General features: G+C 49.8%; 1 protein-coding gene across 2 annotated transcripts; it reads left to right on the plus strand.

Moving 5' to 3' along the window:
- Window positions 1-221: 221 nt before the first annotated feature.
- SMAP2 (small ArfGAP2) lies at window positions 222-18,808 on the plus strand. 2 transcript variants are annotated; one of them, XM_041479472.1, is made up of 10 exons: window positions 222-369; window positions 11,139-11,272; window positions 11,746-11,831; window positions 13,071-13,149; window positions 13,984-14,064; window positions 14,501-14,579; window positions 14,897-14,997; window positions 15,953-16,118; window positions 16,778-17,079; window positions 17,683-18,808. In XM_041479472.1, the coding sequence occupies exons 1-10, from the start codon at window positions 267-269 to the stop codon at window positions 17,809-17,811; spliced, it is 1,260 nt and encodes a 419-aa protein (XP_041335406.1). In that variant the 5' UTR covers window positions 222-266; the 3' UTR covers window positions 17,812-18,808. The 2 variants fall into 2 exon arrangements, with proteins under 2 accessions (XP_041335406.1, XP_041335407.1); XM_041479473.1 differs by lacking the exons at window positions 222-369; window positions 11,139-11,272; window positions 11,746-11,831 and adding an exon at window positions 12,345-12,415 and having other exon boundaries at window positions 13,029-13,149.

An 18,808-nucleotide genomic window follows, 5' to 3' on the forward strand; every position in this document is an offset into this window, starting at 1 on the left:
CCGCCCCCCCATTGTCCCCTATTGTCCCCTCTCATCACGTGACCCTCCCCATTCATACCCCCGCTGGCCCCTCCCCTCTCTCCCTATTGGCTTCCTCCCTCGCGCCGCAACCAATCAGCGCCCATCACCGTCGGCGCGCGGGGGGAGGCGTTGCCGCGCGGGGCCGGCGCTGATTGGCTCCTCCCCCGGCTGTAGCCCCGCCCATAGCGGAAGCAGGAAGCGGGCGGGCCGGCCGTGACCCGCGGGCGGGCAGCGCCGGCCGCGCCATGACGGGAAAATCGGTGCGGGACGTGGAGCGCTACCAGGCGGTGCTGGCCGGGCTGCTGGCCGAGGACGAGAACAAGTTCTGCGCCGACTGCCAGGCTAAAGGTAGCGCGGATGGGCGGCGGGGCCTGCTGAGCCCGCGCCGCACCGGATGCACCCCCCTCGGTGCCCCCCCCACTCCCCACCGGCCTCGCCGCTCGGTGCTCTCCGGTGCGGGCGCTCCCCCGAGAATCGGACAGCCCCGGTTGGGTCTGGTGAGGGTGGGCATCGCGGTGTTTCCGCCAGAGGGGAGCGCTCCGGTGGTGGCGGGGGGACAACGGTGCTGCTCCGGCGGTTACGGGGGTTTGCGGGGGCTGGGGCAAGAACGGGGGGAGCTGGGGGCAAGAACGGGTGGGTCTGGCAGAGAGCGGGGTGGGTTTGGGGGAGAGAATGGTGGGGTCTGGGGCCAAGAATGGGGTGGGTTTGGGCCAGAGAACAGGGTGGTTTTTGGGGCAAGAACCTGGTGGTTTGGGGGGAAAGGACCCGGTGGTTTTGGGGGAGAGAACTCCGTGATTTGAGAGGGAGAATAGGATGGTTTTGGAGGAAAGAACCCAGTGGTTTTGGGGGAAAAGATGCTGTGGTTTTGGGGGCACAACAGGGTGGTTTTGGAGGAAAGAACCCGGTGGTTTTGGGGGAGAAAACACCGTGGTTTTTGGGGGCACAACAGGGGGCTTTTGGGGGAAAGAACCCGGTGGTTTTGGGGGAGAAAACACCGTGGTTTTTGGGGGCACAACAGGGTGGTTTTGGAGGAAAGAACTCGGTGGTTTTGGGGGAGAGAACGCCGTGGTTTTTGGGGTCACAACAGGGGGCTTTTGGGGGAAAGAACCCGGTGGTTTTCGGCTGAAAACCCCCACATTTTTGGCCGCAGCCCGGCTGGGTTTGGTGCGGGTCTCAGCGGGAGGAGCTGCGCTTCCCGGAGCCTCTGGAAGCCGAGGGGAGATGGGGAGAGAACGGCCCCAAATCTCCCTGTGGGAATCCCGGGAAACACCCCAGAGTGGGTGGGGGCCTCTCCTGAAAGGGGAAAGAAGAGGGACCTGGAAAAGCCGGCGCTGTGGGATTGAGGGAATTCCAGCTGGGGAGTCACATCCTGTCACCTGGGGCTGGAATGCCAGCGGCAGGATCTGCCCCGGGTGCTGCCAGCGCAGGGAAGGAGCTGTAACCTCACCCTGGGATCGTGGACCACTGGAGGAATTCCACATTTTTGTCCTCCTTTCCCAGCTGGGTTTTCCCTGTGAGGCTGGTGAGGCCCTGGCACAGGAATCTGTGGCTGCCCCATCCCTGGAATTGTTCAAGGCCAACCTGGGATAGTGGAAGGAACAGGAGGAGCTCTGAGGTCCCTCCCAACCCAAACCATTCCATGTTTTTCTGATTCCAAGGTGTGTTATGACCCTGAGAGAGGAAATGTTTGAATTCCAGAGGATAAAACAAAAGAATAAAACTGTTCCTTGTCCCCTGTGGTTGCTGCTTTGTTTTCCTGCAGCAAAAGAGTTAAAGTTGCCCAAAATCCTGTTTTAATGAGCTGCCATAATCTCTTGGAGATCTGGACTTGAGCCTCGTTTCCCAAGAGCTGCTGGAATTGAACTTGGAGGAGGGATTGGCCAAATCCATCTGTAAACAAAGGGCTTGGTCACCTCAGTGTGACCTCCAAAACTGCACAGCCCCCTTGAACAGTGTTAAAAATGAGATAATTATGATTTCTTTTCACCCCAAACCACAATAACCTCATCCTTCCCACCAGCCTGGAGCACACCTGGCTTTGGGATGAAGGTGGTGGTGGGATCAGGATGTTCCTCTCCCTGGTGCCAATCCTTTATCTCTTGGCACCTCCTGCCAGCCCCAAGGGCAGAAATAGCTCCTTTATCTCAGCTCAGGCCTGGGAGAGAGCAAATTCCACCAAAATGGGAATAAATTCAACCCCACAGCTCGGGGTGGTGGAGCCTCTCCTGGTCACAGCACGTCCTGGAAGTGCAGGATTCTAATTAATTAATTATTATCATTATAATGAAGCTCTAGTGTGGAGTTCAACCTTTCCTAAGCTGGAAGCTGCTCCTGGCTGAGGTCAGGGATTGCACCAATCCTGGAGAGCAGGCTGGGGCTGTCCCCACTTATCTGATCCACTAATTACCCCCTGCACTAATGAGATTCCTGGAAGTGGGAAATCTCCTCCTCCAGGGCACGTGTGGCCACGGGAGCTGGCTCTGCCCAGAGCTCCAGGGAATTCTTGAAATTTTGGGGCAATTTTGGTATTTTTGATCAATGTGGTGCCACGGGAGCTGTCTCTGCCCAGAGTTCCAGGGAAAATTGTGCATTTTTGGGGCAGTTTTGGTGAATGAAACTGTCTCTACCCAGAGTTTCAGGCACTTTTGGAGCAGTTTTGATATTTTTGGTGAATGGAGCTGTCTCTGCCCAGAGTTCCAGGGAGAATTCCTGCACTTTTGGGGCAGTTTTGATATTTTTGGTGAATGGAGCTGTCTCTGCCCAGAGTTTGCTGCATTTTTGGGGCAGTTCTGGTACTTTTGGTCAATATGGTGCCATGGGAGCTGTCTCTGCCCAGAGCTCCAAGGAATTCCTGCAGTTTTGGGGCAATTTTAGTGAATGGAGCTGTCTCTGCCTGAAGCTCCAAGCAATTGCTGCAGTTTTGGGGCAGTTCTGTTATTTTTGGTGAACGTGGGGCTCTCCCAGCTCTGATGCCAAGGAAGTCCTGCTGTTCCTCCTGGAATAACTGCAGCATTGCACTCTGCCCAGGGACTGGAGCAGCCTGGGGTAGCTGGAAGTGTCCTTGCCCATGGCAGAGGGGAATTAAATGAGCTTTAAGGTCCTTCCCACCCGAGCCAGTGTGAGATTCTGTGAAATCTCAGGGTGGTTCTGCTGCTGCAGCAAACGCTGCTCAGAGTTCTTGTTTTGCAGGAAATTGGGTGAAATCTCTCCACTCTCTTCCTCTTTTTGTTGCCAACCTCGTGTTTGGGGGAACTGGGAGAGCTGAGGCAGGGCAGGGTGGGCACTGCTGAGTTCTAATCCTCTCCTTGGAGGTCTTTGCTGTGGGAATCACTTGGAAAAACACCTGGAGAGAGCAGCACTTGCTGGGCAGGTGGGGTTTTTGCTGCTGGTGCCATTCCAAGGGTGGTTGTGGTGCTGCTGCTCGCTTTTTGTGTGTCTGAGAGATAACAGAGCTGCTGCACAGCCTGAGCTGGGCATCCAGCAGCACATTCCCTGCTTGGAATGTAGCAGCCTGGAGCTGGGATGGCTGAGGGAGGGAGGGATGAGGTGAAATCTCCATCGGGATTTGGAAAATTCCCACTGGGCGACACAGAGTGGATTCATTGCTGCCCCTGCAGCTGCTCTGCACCCCCAGCTAATTGTGTTTGGTTCTCTCCTTCTCCCAAAGTCTTCCCTCTGCTCTCCAGTCCCATCCATGCATCCAGCAGGCTCCGTGGATCCCGGGGTGGTGACGTCGGAGCGGGAGCTGCCCAGAGGTTCAGGTTGCCCTGTGCTCCCCCTGCTTTGTCTGGCTCTTCCCTTCATCCCTTTGTCTTGTGAGATCCATGGGTTCCAGGCCTAAATCCATCCCTTGTATCCTGAGGGATTAGATGGGAGAAGTGCTGCTGGCGTAAATCCAGGTTTAATTCTTCAGCAAAAAATAAAAAAGGTGTAGGATTGGGGAAATCCCTGCCCAGAGGTGGGTAAATATGGGATGGGAAGGGGGAGAAGCTTGGGGTGGAGTAGGTGGTATGGGGAGGCTGATTTCTAGTGGAATTTGGGAATTATGGGGGTGCTGCTTTAGTCCAGCCTAACTCCTGTTAATCCAAACCAAATATTCCCTGAAAATCTGCGTGACTCAACTCCTCCTCCTCCAGCAGCCTCTTGAGCTGCAGCTGAATTTCCTTTGCAGGCAGAGCAATTCCAAGAGGAACTTTTTAAATAGCTGCTGGAACAGCTGCATGGGAGGAAGGAGAATCAGGATGGCAGTGCTGATGGAGGGGGAGTGGTGCAGCCTGTACCTTCAAAAACCCAAAGTGAGGGGCTGGAGCTGCTCAGCTCAGCTTAGGAAATCTGGGATGAGGAGAAAGCTCAGCCTTAGGCCAGGGAATCTTGCCAGAGGGATCCATGTGGGTTGTGTGTTCATTTGAATCCTCAGCTGCAGCCACAATATTCTGGGATCTTCCATTATTCTGCTTTTCTGCTCTTCCCAATTCAGATCTGAGAGCTTTGTGAACAAAGCGAGTGGAAATGCTCTGAAATTCACTTTATCCCTCTGGGATCTTCACCTCAGCAGGGTAAAACTGGGAGAGGACACAGCTCTGTCCACCCTGAGCCTGCCTGGAGCTGGAACTGCCCACTCAAGCAAGGGGAAAAAAGCATCAGTGTTCCCAACAGGGATTTAGTGTGGAATTAGTTGTAGGAAGATCCCTTTTAAGCAGAGCTCTGAGTCACACTTGGATCTGTGGCCCTACATCTGCCAGAAATAGGGATAATCCTCAGAGCAGCAGCACCTGGGCTCTCTGTGCTGCCCCACCTCTGGAGGTGGGAAAAGAAAGCTCCCCCCCAAAAAAAATGCCACGTGATTCCCAGCTGGAGTAAAGTTTGTTCCTATAGAAACTGCCAGGAGTTATGTAAGGAATGGCAGCTGCAGTGCAAAGGGAGCTCGTGCTCCGAAATGCAAAGTAGGTCTTGAAACCAAGCAAAAAGTCAGGAATAGCTCGGGGCTCCTTCAGGTTGGTCCCTGGTTGTGATTGTTCCCGGTGTCCCAGGGAATCTGGGACAAAACTGGAGCTTTTAGGAGGAGCTGTCTTGAACTTGGAGCAGTGGGTGCGAGGCTGGATTTACCTGGGCCTTAATAAATTGGTTTTTCTCTATTTTTGGCAATAAATGCCACTCCTTCCTGCCCCTTTCCCATGGAATTTCAAGGGATGTTTAGCTCATGAGACTGAAAATCAGTATTATTACAATTAAGATATTAATTCAGATTATTATGATTATCATGTTTAGATACTGAAAAAATTCTCAATCCATCAAAAACTGACCCAGGACCTTCCTCTGCTCAGAGCTTTTTTAAGGATTTGGTGGCTCCTAAAACATCCTTAACTCAAATTAAATTAAAATACAGAGTCTAAATATTTTCAACACCAAGTGGCAAATTAAAAACATCTTAAAAAGCAGCAAAATTCTATTTACAGCATCAAAAATCAACTTAGTGATGGCAGAGCTTCCACCCTGCTGCTCTGTTCACAGGTGCACCTATCACCTAAATTATTTGCATTTCATGGAAATTCAGGCCTCCTTGGAATCTGCAATTTCCAGGATTGGCTGATGTGTGGTTTTGGTCCAAAAATGATGCCACAGGAAGTCCATGGATTGTGGAATTGACTGATATTTTTTTTTTTTAATGTATATTTATATTTTTAAGCTGTGTCACCATCAGTGTTGATGTCACCCAGTTGTTTTTCATGGATTCTGGTGATAGCACTGCTTGAAATTGTCCCTGTCACCTTTTCCTTGACTGAAGGAACAACCATCCCTTTCTGCAGCAGCAGGAAAGCCCCACCCTGCTGCTCACAGAAATTTTCATTTCCTCCACCTGCACTTCAAAGAACACGATGGTAGCAGTGATAAAGCTGCACTGAAAGCTGCTCATCTTTACTCAAAAACACCCAAATCTTGGGCTTCAAGGCCACGGGGCCCTTAAATATTAGATATTTTTTGCTAAACTGGAAGATTTTCTGGCGGAAATCAGAGCCAGCATCTTTGTTTTTCATGCAAAATGTGGTTGAGGCCTGTAATTACTGTGTGGGGAAGAAAAAAAAAAAGCAAAATAAAACCCCCAAACAGCCCTTTCTTCTTTCAAAGGATGGTATAAAGCTGAATTTTTGGATGATTAAACTACTTGATCAGGTGTAGATTTTTATCCAACACCTTTTGTGGGTGTTAAAGTGAGGGTTTGGCTTTAGCATCCCCTGAGAGCTGCACAAATCCCTCAGTCTGGCCCTAAATCTGGGAGGGCAGCAGGGATTGATCCCAAATCCGAGGTGGATCCCTGATCCCTGCAGCAGGATCCACGCTCAGCTCAGTTATTAATATTAATAACTAAATAACATCATTTAGAGGTCTTGAAGCTGGTTGAAGTGGGTTTTTGGAGTTTCCTTCGGTTCCCCCAAGCCCTGGAAGTGCAGAATAGACATTTCCAGCAAAGAGCAGAGGAAGTTGTTTTGCAAGAGAGGCTTTGTCCCAGCTCTGAGCAGCACGAATGGCAATAAATCCTTGAGCAATTTCTTTCCAGAACAAGGAAACCACAAGGCAGAGGAACCTCTTGGATCCTGAGTTCTTTCCTCCTTTGACTCTGCAAAAAAAAAGAGGATTATTCAGCTTGGACTCGAGGAATTTTTTCCCTGGTGGAAGGCTGAGGGTGTGGATATCCCCTGGCAGGGATTCTCCTGCTCCAGGGAGAATTCCCCACGTCCCTTTTCCACAGAGAGCCACGGAGCAGTTTTGGGATCCATGGATGAGGCCACATTTCCCTGGAATCTGCTCATTTTCACTGGGAATATTTCATCAGGCTCTCCATTGTGATGCTCCCTCAGTCCTGCCCATGGTAGCAGCTCTTTTTTTTTTTTAATTTTTGTTTTTTCCCTGCTCTTCCTTTTCCAAGGAGCTGTGGTTTTGCAGCCAGCTCCTGGTTTATTTTTAAATGCTTTCAGCAGAGTTATTACAGCAAAAAAGTTGCCTCAGGAACCTTGGGCCAGAATTTGGTGGCTGAGTAAAGGGTGAGGAGTGAATCGTGGTTTATTTTTAAATGCTTTCTGCAGAGTTATTACAGCAAAAAAGTTGCCTCAGGAACCTTGGGCCAGAATTTGGTGCCTGAGTAAAGGGTGGGGAGTGAATCCCCTCGGGATTTCTCAATTAAAACCACTCCAGGGTGTGAACTTGGAGCAAGTGATTCCTTTGGAGCAGCTGGGAGTTGCAAAGGGAATTAGGCTGGGGGTTTTAAAGGGAATTAGGATCCTTTTCAGTCATTCAGATTATTCAGCAGCCCTTGGAGCATTAATGAGCAGGGCTTAGAGAGGGACTGGAGCTGGCACGAGCAGCTTGGTATGTGGAGTTTATTTTGACAGGCTGGGATGTAAAACAGGCTCTGGAATTGTCTCCTGGAGCACGAGCTGGGCACTGAATCCCTGCTGGATCCTCCTTTCTGGGGAATGCACTCAGTGTTCAGGAAAAGTGGGAATGCAGATTCACTGAGCAAGGGATGCTTTGGGGTTCCTGATCTTCCTGCATCCCAAAGGGGTCTGAGCTAACCCAAATCTTGTGCTAAGCCCAGTGGGCAGCCAGGCTCTGAAAAATCTTGGGATTCTTGTTTCCAAGATCCAAATTGATGTTTCCTTCAATCCAGGAGGGATTTGTGCAGGCCTGAGGTGAAGCTCCATGAACTTGAGCAGAGCAGGGTTGGTGCCAGGTGACTTTGCTTCCCATGGATGTTAAAATCACCTCTAAAGCTGAGACATTCAGCATCATAAAATCAGACATAAAATCATGATCGAGCTGATACAGAAGTGGTGGCAGCACCAGGCAAGGCTGGCACTGGTGGTCACAGGAGGAAACTCCCAATTTTCCATGTGGGAATGGGGTTTCCATTTTGGCCTGGTGGCTCTGAGGGCCCTCAGCCTCAGGGGAATTGATTTTAGAACATCAGCCAGAGGATTCGTGCAAGAAACAAATTTATTTTTTAGTGGTTTAAGGAGCTGAATGTTTCTGTTGGCCTTGTCCTCAACGCTCTGGGAGATAAATCCATAATTCCCTGAGCCAGGAGGGTGAGGTGCCCCCGTTCTCAGTTAGGGTGTGCCCACTTTTGTGAGGGGTGATAATTCCCCCAGGCAGCTCAGCACTGCTGATTAAAGCTGCCCTGTTGCTATTTATTGATATAAACTCATTTTTTCTCAGAAAAATGTTCCCCTAAACTCCAGCCCAAGCTTTTTTCCCCCTTTTATCACTGAAGCTGCTGCAGGGTCTGAGCTGGGGCTGGGTTTTGGGGAAGTGAAAAGCAGCAGCATGGCATGAAAGTCACATCTGGAGATGCCACCCGGAGCTTTTTCGAGTCAAGTCACCTTGAAAAGAGCTGTGAAACCCTGGGGAAATGCCTGCAAAAAGCCCTAAAAAGCAAAATCTGAGCCCTGGGCACTTGCAGGGAGATTTTAGTGGGAGATGTTCCAGTGTGAGCTGCTCCGAAGAGGGAAGTGGGAGGTTGTTTACATCTCCACCAAACCCTTCCCCCCTCCCACAACCTCAGGGCTTTATGAGACATCTTAAAAGAACATTTTTAGAAGGCATTTGAAGGTTAAAGTGTTGGTTTAGTTAAGCTGGATGTCTGGGAAGGGGGTTTTGGAGGGTGTTGGATCCATCCTGACCCCACCAGGGTTTGCTGTGGCCGCAGGCTCAAGGAGCGTTTTGGAAAATCCAGAATTCCTCCCTGTGTGGCTCTGGAGTCCCTCCTGTGACAGAGCAGAGCCCTGAGCTGCTGGGCTCACAATCTGTGCCCTGGCCCTGCATAAAACCAACCCCACATCCCCCAAATCCTCCATTCCCTGCAGGTTTGAAACCTTTCCTGCAGCACCTTGTGGCTGCGCAAGGACACCCAAATCCCAGCTGGAATCTCCCCAGGGAACAGCTCACCCCTGGTTGTATAACGTGTTTATTGCTGGGAGGGGTTCAAAAACCCTAAATATTCATTTTAATTCAAATATAAGGAAGCTGCTCCATCTTGGCTCTCCCAGAACTCGGATTTAGGAGTTGCAGCACATTCCAGCTGTGGCTCCCTTGTTGTCCCAGACCCCTGAGGGAACACTGGAGCAGCAGGAGGGTGTGACACTACCCCTGAGTCATGTTTTAGTGGGAGGTTGTGGTGCCTTGAGCTGGTCCATGTGACAAACCCAGTGAGCTGATTACTCCAGGAGCTGCCCATTAATCCTTTTAGTCCTATCAAGGCTAAATTTATCTGGAGTTTTAAATCTAACCTTGAATCTCATGATAATCCTTCCAGCAGTCTCACGTTAGAGCCCTGGGGGTGGATCTGGGAGAGAATTCCGTGTAGGAATCACAGGAAGGATCCTGACCAAGGATTTTATTCCCATTTTTTGGGCATGTTCAGGTGGTGCTGAAGTTGTGGGTTTTGCTTTGATAATAAAGGAGGTAATAAAGGGACTGAGGTGTAGGCAAGGGTGTCTGGGAAGTGAATTTCTCAGCTCCATTAAATTGATACCATTCCCAAAGGCCACTCCTGGAGAGGGAAAAAGCAGCAAATAATGGCAGGAAAGGCCAGAAAACTTAATAAAGGCATTTTTAATTGAATTCCCTGGAAGAGGTGCTGGAGTTACCTGTTAGAGGTTGGATACCTGTGCTCTGGAAGGGTCCCTGAGTGCATTTATCAGCTCCAAATCCCTCAGGATGCTCCAGGCTTTCGCCAGGAATAGGAATTAAACTGTTAACAGCATCTCAAATACAGCACTGCTTTTTTAGGGCTTTGAAATTACACTTTTCCCCCTCTTCCCCCTCCCACCTCCCTCTCATTAACTTGAGGCTCTGCTATTTTAGCTGTGGCAAGAAAAGCAGGATAACTCTTCATCATCCAGAAGAATGTCTGGAAAAAAGAGCTGGTGGAGGCTCTTTGATCCCTAATTTTGTGTTTTCCCAGTTTCTCATGCACTGGGACACCAGTTTGTGCTGGCAGCTGGAGCTCTGGACTGGGAGCAGAGGGTTTAATTTTAAAATATTCCTAAAATTTTCAGCAGGATTGAGGATCTGGCATGGCTGAGAGAGGGGAGGGAATTCCTGTGGATCTCTGTGTGCCCTACTGGGATTCCTGGGTGCACTGAGTCCATCTGAGCTCCTTGATCTTTCCCTTGTGGATGTTTTTTTATCCTTGGCATGGTCTCCCATCCACACCTTGGAGCTGTCCTGCATGAAAACCAGGAATGTCTGACCTTAGCCAGTACCTTTATTTTGTTTTGACCCAGGAAAACCAAATAATGTCCATCAGAGCTGTGGAAACTGGAGTGAACTGATCATTCCTTGGGCTGGGATTGGTTTGGGGACCAAATCCTGGGCTCAGTGCTTGGTCCTGGCTCAGCTGGGAATTCCTGCCCAGCACTGAGGAGATTTGAAGATGCTGAGTGGTTTTTTTGGGTTTTTTTTTGTTTTTTTTTTGCTGTAGGGAATATTCTGGAGCTGAGTTATCCAGGAAAAAAAAAAAAAGCAGGATCACAGGCATGGCAAAGCTCAGGGGGTTGGAGTTTTTTTGGGTGGTTTAAATTCCTGTTTTCCTGCCTCTTCTTGTGTGGATGGAAGAGAAAGGCAATAAATCTGCAGGGATAATGACTGGAGGAGATCTTGGAAGGATTTTATCCAAGATCTTTTTATCTTGGAAGGATTTTTCCTTGCTCAGAGCAGGAAAAGTGCAAATTTTACCTCAAATTCAGGATTTTAGATCAGTAACAGCATCAGGTGTGAGCTTTTTCTTGGTGAAATTAGGAACTTTTTCCCTCAAGTCAGTGATTTTTCCTTTATAGAAAGAAAAGGACAACAAAATTGTTTAAAAACCTGATTTCTTTCCTCTTCCTCTTGGAGCTGTTTGGTTTGTGTGCATGGAAGAGGGAGGCAATAAATCCCCAAGGATAACGATTGGGAGCATCCTCCTGATGTGGAATTCCAGTTTCCAGCCTGGATGAGAATCCAAAGGCCTCAATCCCAGTTCACTTGGTGCAGTTTCCCAGTTGCTCCAGGCCAAAAAAAAAAAAAAAAAAAGAAAAAAGGGTTGGATTGGTGGGAAACACTTTTCTGTCTCTTCCCAGGGCCACGATGGGCGTCCTGGAATATTGGGGTGTTCATCTGCATCCGCTGTGCCGGGATCCACAGGAACCTGGGAGTTCACATATCCAGGGTCAAATCTGTCAACCTCGACCAGTGGACACAGGAACAGATCCAGGTGAGGGCTGGGATAAAACACTGTGGGGTTTTTTTTTAAATAAACCAAGCCAGGATAGCCCAAAAAAAAAATGGGGGAAGTGGAGGAGGAAGAAGAATTCCAGCTGGGATAGGTTGGGAGGGAAAAAAACAACAAAATGTCCCCATTCCAGACTGGACAAACAGCAGAGAGTAAAGCTCAAGGAGCTGCAAGTCTCCTAAATGACCAATCCCTGCTTCCCTGGAGGTGCTTCCCACCTCTCCTTCCAGAGGGATTTTGGGTTGCTAACAGGATATTTATCCTGCCTTGAGCTAAAAATTGTTTAGGGTTGGGAGGGGATTGGAGCAGCTGCCTCAGCATCCCCTGGGGGTGAAGAGTGGCTCTCAGGAGGATCTCCCTTCCCTGGATTTCTCTTCCCTGGCAGCCTGGGATGTTGTGGGAGAGCTTTAATGCCTGGAGAAGGAAAATTTCAAGGAGTTTTTTTTGGATTTCAGTGCGTGCAGGAGATGGGGAATGGCAAAGCCAATCGTCTCTACGAAGCCTACCTGCCCGAGAACTTCCGGAGGCCCCAGACAGACCAGTATCCTTTTTTTCTTTTTCCTGAAAAAACATGGAAATTCCACAGAGATTTCCATCCTGGAGCTGTGTGGTTGAACCTCCCTGAAGGAGAAGTTGTTCCCTTGGGGAGGGAATGGGAATGAAGGGATTGGGGTGGGGATCTGGAACACCAAGGTCACCACAGGAGGCAGCTGCTTCTCCCTAGTTTAGAGCCTGCTTGGATTTGACAGCCTCTTGGGACAATGAAAAACTGGGAAATATTCACTCTGAAATTCTCATTTTGGAAGAGCAAAGAGAATTTTGCTTTTATTTTTGGCCTAAATGGGAAAAAAAAATGCACTGGAATGGAAAAAATCCCACTGGAAAAAGAGGGATTTTAAGGGTTAATCTGGTTCAGATCTCTGACATTTCAGAGTGAGCCCAAAAGCTGAAGGTTTTGGAGGGAATGGGAGGGTTTGGTTTTCCAAAGTGCTGAGTATTCCAAAGGCTCCATGGAGACCTAATTGTGGATTTCCAGGACCTGAAGGAGCTGCAAGGGAGATGGAGAGAGATGATTTACAAAGGACAGGATAGAGGGGGTGGATTCCTGCCAGAGGGCAGGGAGAGGTGAGATTTTGGGAAGGAATTCCTCCCTGTCAGGGTGAGGAGGGGCTGGAATAGATTTCCCAAAAAAGCTGTGGCTGCCCCATCCCTGGGAGTGTCCCCCAGGCTGGATGGAGCTTGGAGCAGCCTGGGATAGTGGAAGGTGCCCCTGCCCAAGGGATTTAGGGTCCCTTCCAACCCAAAGCAGGCTGGAATTCTCTGATGGAATTTTTAATGCTTCAGCTGTAACTCCCACCTTGCAGGAATGCTGAGTAAGCAGGCATGGGATGATGTGAACCTAAAAAAAACCCCACAAAATCACCTTTCCACCATCAATCTTTGAGTTAATCTGGCACCTGAGGTGCTTTTTGGGGTGCACAATCCTGTTGTGATCTGAACGTGCTGAGGGGATGCTTGGGGCAAACAAAAAAAAAACAATGGAGAAAACACAGCAAGAGCTTAAATCCTGATTTAATTCCCTTTTTATAGCACTGAAATAACCTGAAATAACCCAGGGGCAAAAACCGAGTTGGGATCCAGCAGTAAATTATTTTAAGAAAGTTACTGCTGGAAATGCTCTTTAAACAATGATTTAATTTAGTTACAGCCTGTACCTTGTTCCTCCCTGTCAAATAAGGCTTCTATTCTGGAATCCTTTGTCCTTAACCAGCTGCTGTAGAGCTGTGGAGAGTTTTATCCGGGATAAATATGAGAAGAAGAAATACATGGACAGAAGCATCGACATCAACGCCTTCAGGGTGAGTCTGGAGGCCTAAATTTGTGATTAAAACAAAATATTCAAATGTATCTATTGAAATATTCCCTGTGTCAGGAGAAATCCCTTCTCCAGGGCTGCTTGCACTTCATGGAGTGAATTCCTGCCCAGCACTGAGGAGATTTGAGGATGCTGAGTGGATTTTGCTCAGAGAATATTTTGGAATATTCAGGGAATATTCCAGATTATCCAGGAAAAAAAAGGCAGGATCACAGACATGGCAGAGCTCAGGGGTTGGAGTTTTTTGGGTGGGTTAAATTCCTGTTTTCTTCCCTCTTTTTCATCTCACTCATTGGTTTGTGTGGATGGATATCTCAATATCTCACACTGGAGGAGGTCTTGGAAGGGTTTTATCCAATTCCTTCCTCAGAGCAAGAAAAATGCAAAAATTTACCTCAAATTCAGCTTTTTCAGAGGAATTTAGATCTGAGGGGTTTTAGATCAGTAACAGCAGCAGGTGAGAGCTTTTTCTTGGTGAAATCAGGAACTTTTCCCCTCGTGTCAGTGATTTTTCCTTCATAGAAAGAAAAGAACAAAACTGTTTAAATTCCTGATTTTTTGGAGCTGTTTGGTTTGTGTGGATGGAAGAGGGAGGCAATAAATCAGGGATAATGATTGGAGGAGATCTTGGAAGGGCCTTGTCCAATTCCTTGCTCAGAGCAGGAAAAATGCAAAAATTTACCTCAAATTCAGCTTTTTCAGAGGAATTTAGATCTGAGGGGTTTTAGATCAGTAACAGCAGCAGGTGAGAGCTTTTTCTTGGTGTAGTCAGGAACTTTTCCCCTCATGTCAGTGATTTTTTTTTTTCCCCTCACAGAAAGAAAAGGACGACAAATGGAAAAGGACCAACGAGTCAGAAAGAAAACTGGAACCCATCATCTTTGAGAAGGTGAAAATGGTAAGATCAGGAAGAAAACCATGGAGCAGCTGTGGAGACATCCCTGAGGCAGAGCAGAGGGATTCCAGCCTGCTCTGGGAGCATTTTTCTGGCCTCAGTCACACCCTGGGTGCTTTGAGTCACTGGTGGGAGTTTGTTTTGCTCTGCTCACCAGACACTGAGCAGATGTGCAGGTTGGAATCCAGCTATTCCCTGCTGCTTTTTCCAGCTCCAGCAGCTGCTTCTCCCTAGTTTAGAGCCTGCTTGGATTTGACAACTTATTGGGACAACAAAAAACTGGGAAATTCTCATTTTGGAAGAGCAAAGAGAATTTTGCTTTTATTTTTGACTTAAATCCACTGGGGAAAAAATGGGATTTTAAGGGTTAATCTTGTTAAAACCATTTCAGAGTGAACCTAAAATCTGCATAAGATTTGTGTTGTTTCTTTTCCCCCAGCCTCAAAAGAAGGACGAAACGCAGCAATCCAGGAAAAGTTCCCCCAAATCTGAGCCAGTCATGGACTTGCTGGGCCTGGGTAAGAGAAATTGGTTCAGAAATTGTGGGAATTTGAGGAGTTCCAGTCCTGATTTTCCCTTTCAGGTGAACAATCCCAGGAATCCTGCAGGAATATTCAGCTTGAGCTGCTTGGGAGGAGTTTTCCATGTTTTTCCCTTTATCCTGTGGTGTTCCAGGAGCAGCTGGAGCTCTGTGGGACAAACAGAACCCAGGGGCACTTCCCAAATCCTGCTCCAGAGGGATGAGGGAGGTCGGGGTCAGGTCTGGGAGGGGTGGCAGTGGTGGCACAGAGGTGTCCCCAGGCTGGGGACACCCAGGCCACCTCTGTCCCTGCAGATGCTCCGGTGACAACGCCCGTCACCAACGGCCGGCCCAGCAGCCTGGAGAAGGACCTGGACCTCTTTGCATCCGTGGGATCCAGCTCAGACTCCAGGAAGGTGAGCTGGGAATGCTTGGAAAAGCCTGGTTGTGTCCGGGATCATTTGGGATGGAAGGGACATTAAAGGGCAGGGACACTGTGCCAGGGTGTCCAGCGTGGCCTCGGACACTTCCAGGGATGGGGAATCCATCTGGGAATGCAGTGTTTCACCACACACATCAGCTGTCTGCCCTGAATGTTCCTTCATCTAAATTTCTTAATTAAATCCTGAAACCTTTCTCTTCCACGTTGGAAGAATGAAGAATGTCCCTCTTCCATTCCCACATCTGGGAATGCTGTGCCACTGTTTCACCATCAAACACACATTAACTGTCTGCCCTGAATGTTCCTTCATCTAAATTTCTTAATTAAATCCTGAAACCTTTCTCTTCCACGTTGGAAGAATGAAGAATGTCCCTCTTCCATTCCCACATCTGGGAATGCTGTGCCACTGTTTCACCATCAAACACACATTAACTGTCTGCCCTGAATGTTCCTTCATCTGAATTTCTTAATTAAATCCTGAAATCTCCCTGTTCCACGTTGAAGAATTAAGAACCTCCCTCTTCCATCACCCCAGCACGTCCCTGTGTGTGGATGGATTTTCCCCTTTCCCCTGTGCTGGGTTTTGCCCTGATCCTGTCTCTCTGTCCCAGGTCATTGGCTCTATGCCATCATTTGGGATGGAAGGGACATTAAAGAGCATCTTGCACTGTGCCAGGGTGTCCAACGTGGCCTTGGATACTTCCAGGGATGTGGAGCCCATCTGGGAATGCAGTGTTTCACCACACACATCAGCTGTCTGCCCTGAATGTTCCTTCATCTGAATTTCTTAATTAAATCCTGAAATCTCCCTGTTCCATGTTGAATGAAGAATCTCCCTCTTCCATCACCCCAGCACGTCCCTGTGTGTGGATGGATTTTCCCCTTTCCCCTGTGCTGGGTTTTGCCCTGATCCTGTCTCTCTGTCCCAGGTTGTTGGCTCCATGCCAACCTCTGGAAGCGCCGGCTCCGTTCCCGAGAATCTGAATCTCTTCCCGGAGCCTGGAGGCAAAGGGGAGGAAGTGGGCAAGAAGCAGCTCTCCAAAGACTCCATCCTGTCCCTGTACGGCTCCCAGACGTCCCAGGTGCCAGCACAAGGTAACCCTGGCCTGAGCTGGGACCAGGGCAGGAGAAGTGGGAATGTGGGTGGTCCCTGAGAATCCCAGATGGGGTGGGTGGGAAGGGAATGTGAAGCTCATCCCGTTCCAGCCATGCACTTCCCACTATCCCAGGTTGCTCCAAGCCTTTTCCAAGCTGGCCTTGGGCATTTCCTGGGATGGGGCAGCCACAGCTTCTCTGGGAAATCCATTCCAGTCCCTCACAGGGAGGAATTCCCTCTCAATATCCAACCCAAATCTGCCCTTTAGCACTGGGAATCAGAGAGGAATTCCATCCCAATATCTAACCCTGCCCTTTATCACTGGTAATCAGGGAGGAATTCCATCCCAATATCCAACCCAACCCTCTGGCACTGGGAATGAGGGAGGAATTCCCTCCCAATATCCAACCCAAATCTGCCCTTTAGCACTGGGGATCAGGGAGGAATCCATCCCAGTATCCAACCCAACCCTCTGCCACTGGAAATCCATTCCTGCATGTCGCTGCCCAAATTCCCTCCCCAGCTTTGTTGAGAACTGTGAGCAGCACAAGGAACAGCTCAGCCCGGACATCCCAACCAGTCTGTGGCTGGAATTGTGACATTCCAGCCCCTGAACTGACCCGTTTCTCCCTGCTCCTTCCCTGCCTGCCTTCCCCAGGAGCGATGTTCATGGCGCCGGCTCAGCTGGGCTATCCCGCCGCTCCCTACCCCGCCTTCCCGGGAGTGCCCCCTTCCAGCAGCATGATGGGGGGCTTGATGGCCCCATCCGTGGGGATGCTGGCCCAGCCTGGAGCTGCTGGCATGGTGGCACCCGTGGCCATCCCAGCAGGGTACGTGGGCAACGTGCTGGGCGTTCCCAACGGGATGATGGGGGCCCAGCAGCCCGGCTACGTGGCCGCGGTGCCCCAGGCCGTGTACGGGGTCCAGCCAACGCAGCAGCTGCAGTGGAACCTCGCCCAGGTGAGGGGGAGGCTCCTGGGGGGCTTTTCCAGGGGTTTTCTGGGAGTGGGGAACGGGGGGGAATGAGGGGATGTGCAGGGGTTTGTGGTTGGGGCGGGATCGGTTAAACTGGGCTTGGCTGGTTTGTGGGAGCGCCTGAGGATCCCAGGATGGGTCAGGTTGGGAAAGAATTCTGAGGCTGGGTCCAATCTCAGCCTCATCTCCCATGGACACCTCCAGGTGTGGGGGCTCCAAAATTCCCTGGGCAATTCCAAGCACTGACCACCCTTTCCATGGAGAAATTCCTGCTGATATCCTGAGGACCCTGAAGTCTTCCCATACCTGGGGACTCCAAAATTCCCTGGGCAATTCCAAGGCCTGCTCACCCTTTCCATGGAGAAATTCCTCCTGATGTCCAGCCTGCCCTGAAATCCTCCCATACCTGGCGACTCCAAAATTCCCTGGGCAATTCCAAGGCCTGCTCACCCTTTCCATGGGGAAATTTCTGCTGATGTCCTGAGGACCCTGAAGTCCTCCCATGCTGGGGAGCCACACCCTGCTCCCCTTTAGGGCTCTGCTATTTTTGGGAGCCCATCCCTGACCTCTCTCCTGTCCCATTTGCAGATGACCCAGCAGATGGCTGGGATGAACTTCTATGGAGCCAATGGAATGATGGGCTATGGACAGTCCATGGGAGGAGGAGGAGGAGCCCAGGGCAGCAATCCCTCCCTCAGCTCCCCGCTGTGGAAATGAGCCCTCGCTCGCACGTGACCATTTCTGCCTTTGTTCTGTTCTCCAAACCCGCTCCATGAGACATTCAGGGTTTTTTGCTTTCAGGTTCGGGACACCCAGCCCAACCTGAAATTTTGTTTCCATCCCTGAGCTCCATCTCTGCCTTTCCACTGTCACAAACACGGGGACGGCTCGGTGGCCAGGCCACGAGCGCAGCCCCGTCCTCAGCACAGTCAATGCACACGGGGAGGGAGGGGATCCCTCCCTGCACAAAGCTCCACCAGAGCTCCTGGGTAGCACTTGATGCCCTGCTGGGCACCTGGGCACAGGTGGGACTGGGAAATCTGGACTGAATCCTGCCCAGAAAGCTGGGATTTCTCACTTCAACTGCAGTGTTAGATGAATACTTTTTTTTTTAGGGGGGTGGAAAAAAGGGTGGGGAACCTCGTTTGGTGCTGAGGAACTGGATTTAAGCCGAGCCCAGGGGCAAGCAAGCCTTGCTACCTCCTCCCTCGAGCGGAGCTCTCCCTGCTCCCACCCTCCTTGGAACCAAAGTCCTTGGGAAAAGCCCTGTCCCACCCCCCCTGAGCAAGCAGGAATCTCGCCCGGAGTGGGGGCAAAGCCGATGGAATGTGAAAAACTTGCACTGCAGAGGGAATTTTCTGGCTGGTGTTAGGATTTGATGGAATTTCACTTTTAACAATCTAACCAGAGTTAATTCTCCGGGGCTCAGAGCCCTGTGCAAGTTTTCTTACACTTTTAAAAATGATTCTGACATCCTAATTTATACTTTTTTCATATTTTTTTTCTGTTTTGTTTCGTTCTTGTTGTCGTTGTTCCTGTGTAAAATCCTGGTTCCTCCCTTTCCTGGCTCGCTTGGGACATTTTAATCTTAGGCAGATTTCTTTTCTCATCTCCAGTAGAACCCAAAACTGCTTCAAAAGTCAGCAAGAAGTCGGACTTGTGGTCTGCTCTCTCCTGTGGATATGTAAATTCCCAAATAAAATATTGCAGTGGA

This window comes from Pyrgilauda ruficollis, unplaced genomic scaffold, assembly GCF_017590135.1.
Source record: "Pyrgilauda ruficollis isolate IOZ18807 unplaced genomic scaffold, ASM1759013v1 scaffold48, whole genome shotgun sequence".
NCBI classification, from domain to species: Eukaryota; Metazoa; Chordata; class Aves; order Passeriformes; family Passeridae; genus Pyrgilauda; species Pyrgilauda ruficollis.

Coding starts and splice junctions, on each gene's coding strand:
- SMAP2 (XM_041479472.1), top strand. CDS start 267: ATGACGGGAAAATCGGTGCGGGACGTGGAGCGCTACCAGGCGGTGCTG. Junction 370..11,138: donor CGCCGACTGCCAGGCTAAAG/GTAGCGCGGATG, acceptor GTCTCTTCCCAG/GGCCACGATGGGCGTCCTGG. Junction 14,998..15,952: donor CCAGCTCAGACTCCAGGAAG/GTGAGCTGGGAA, acceptor TCTCTGTCCCAG/GTTGTTGGCTCCATGCCAAC.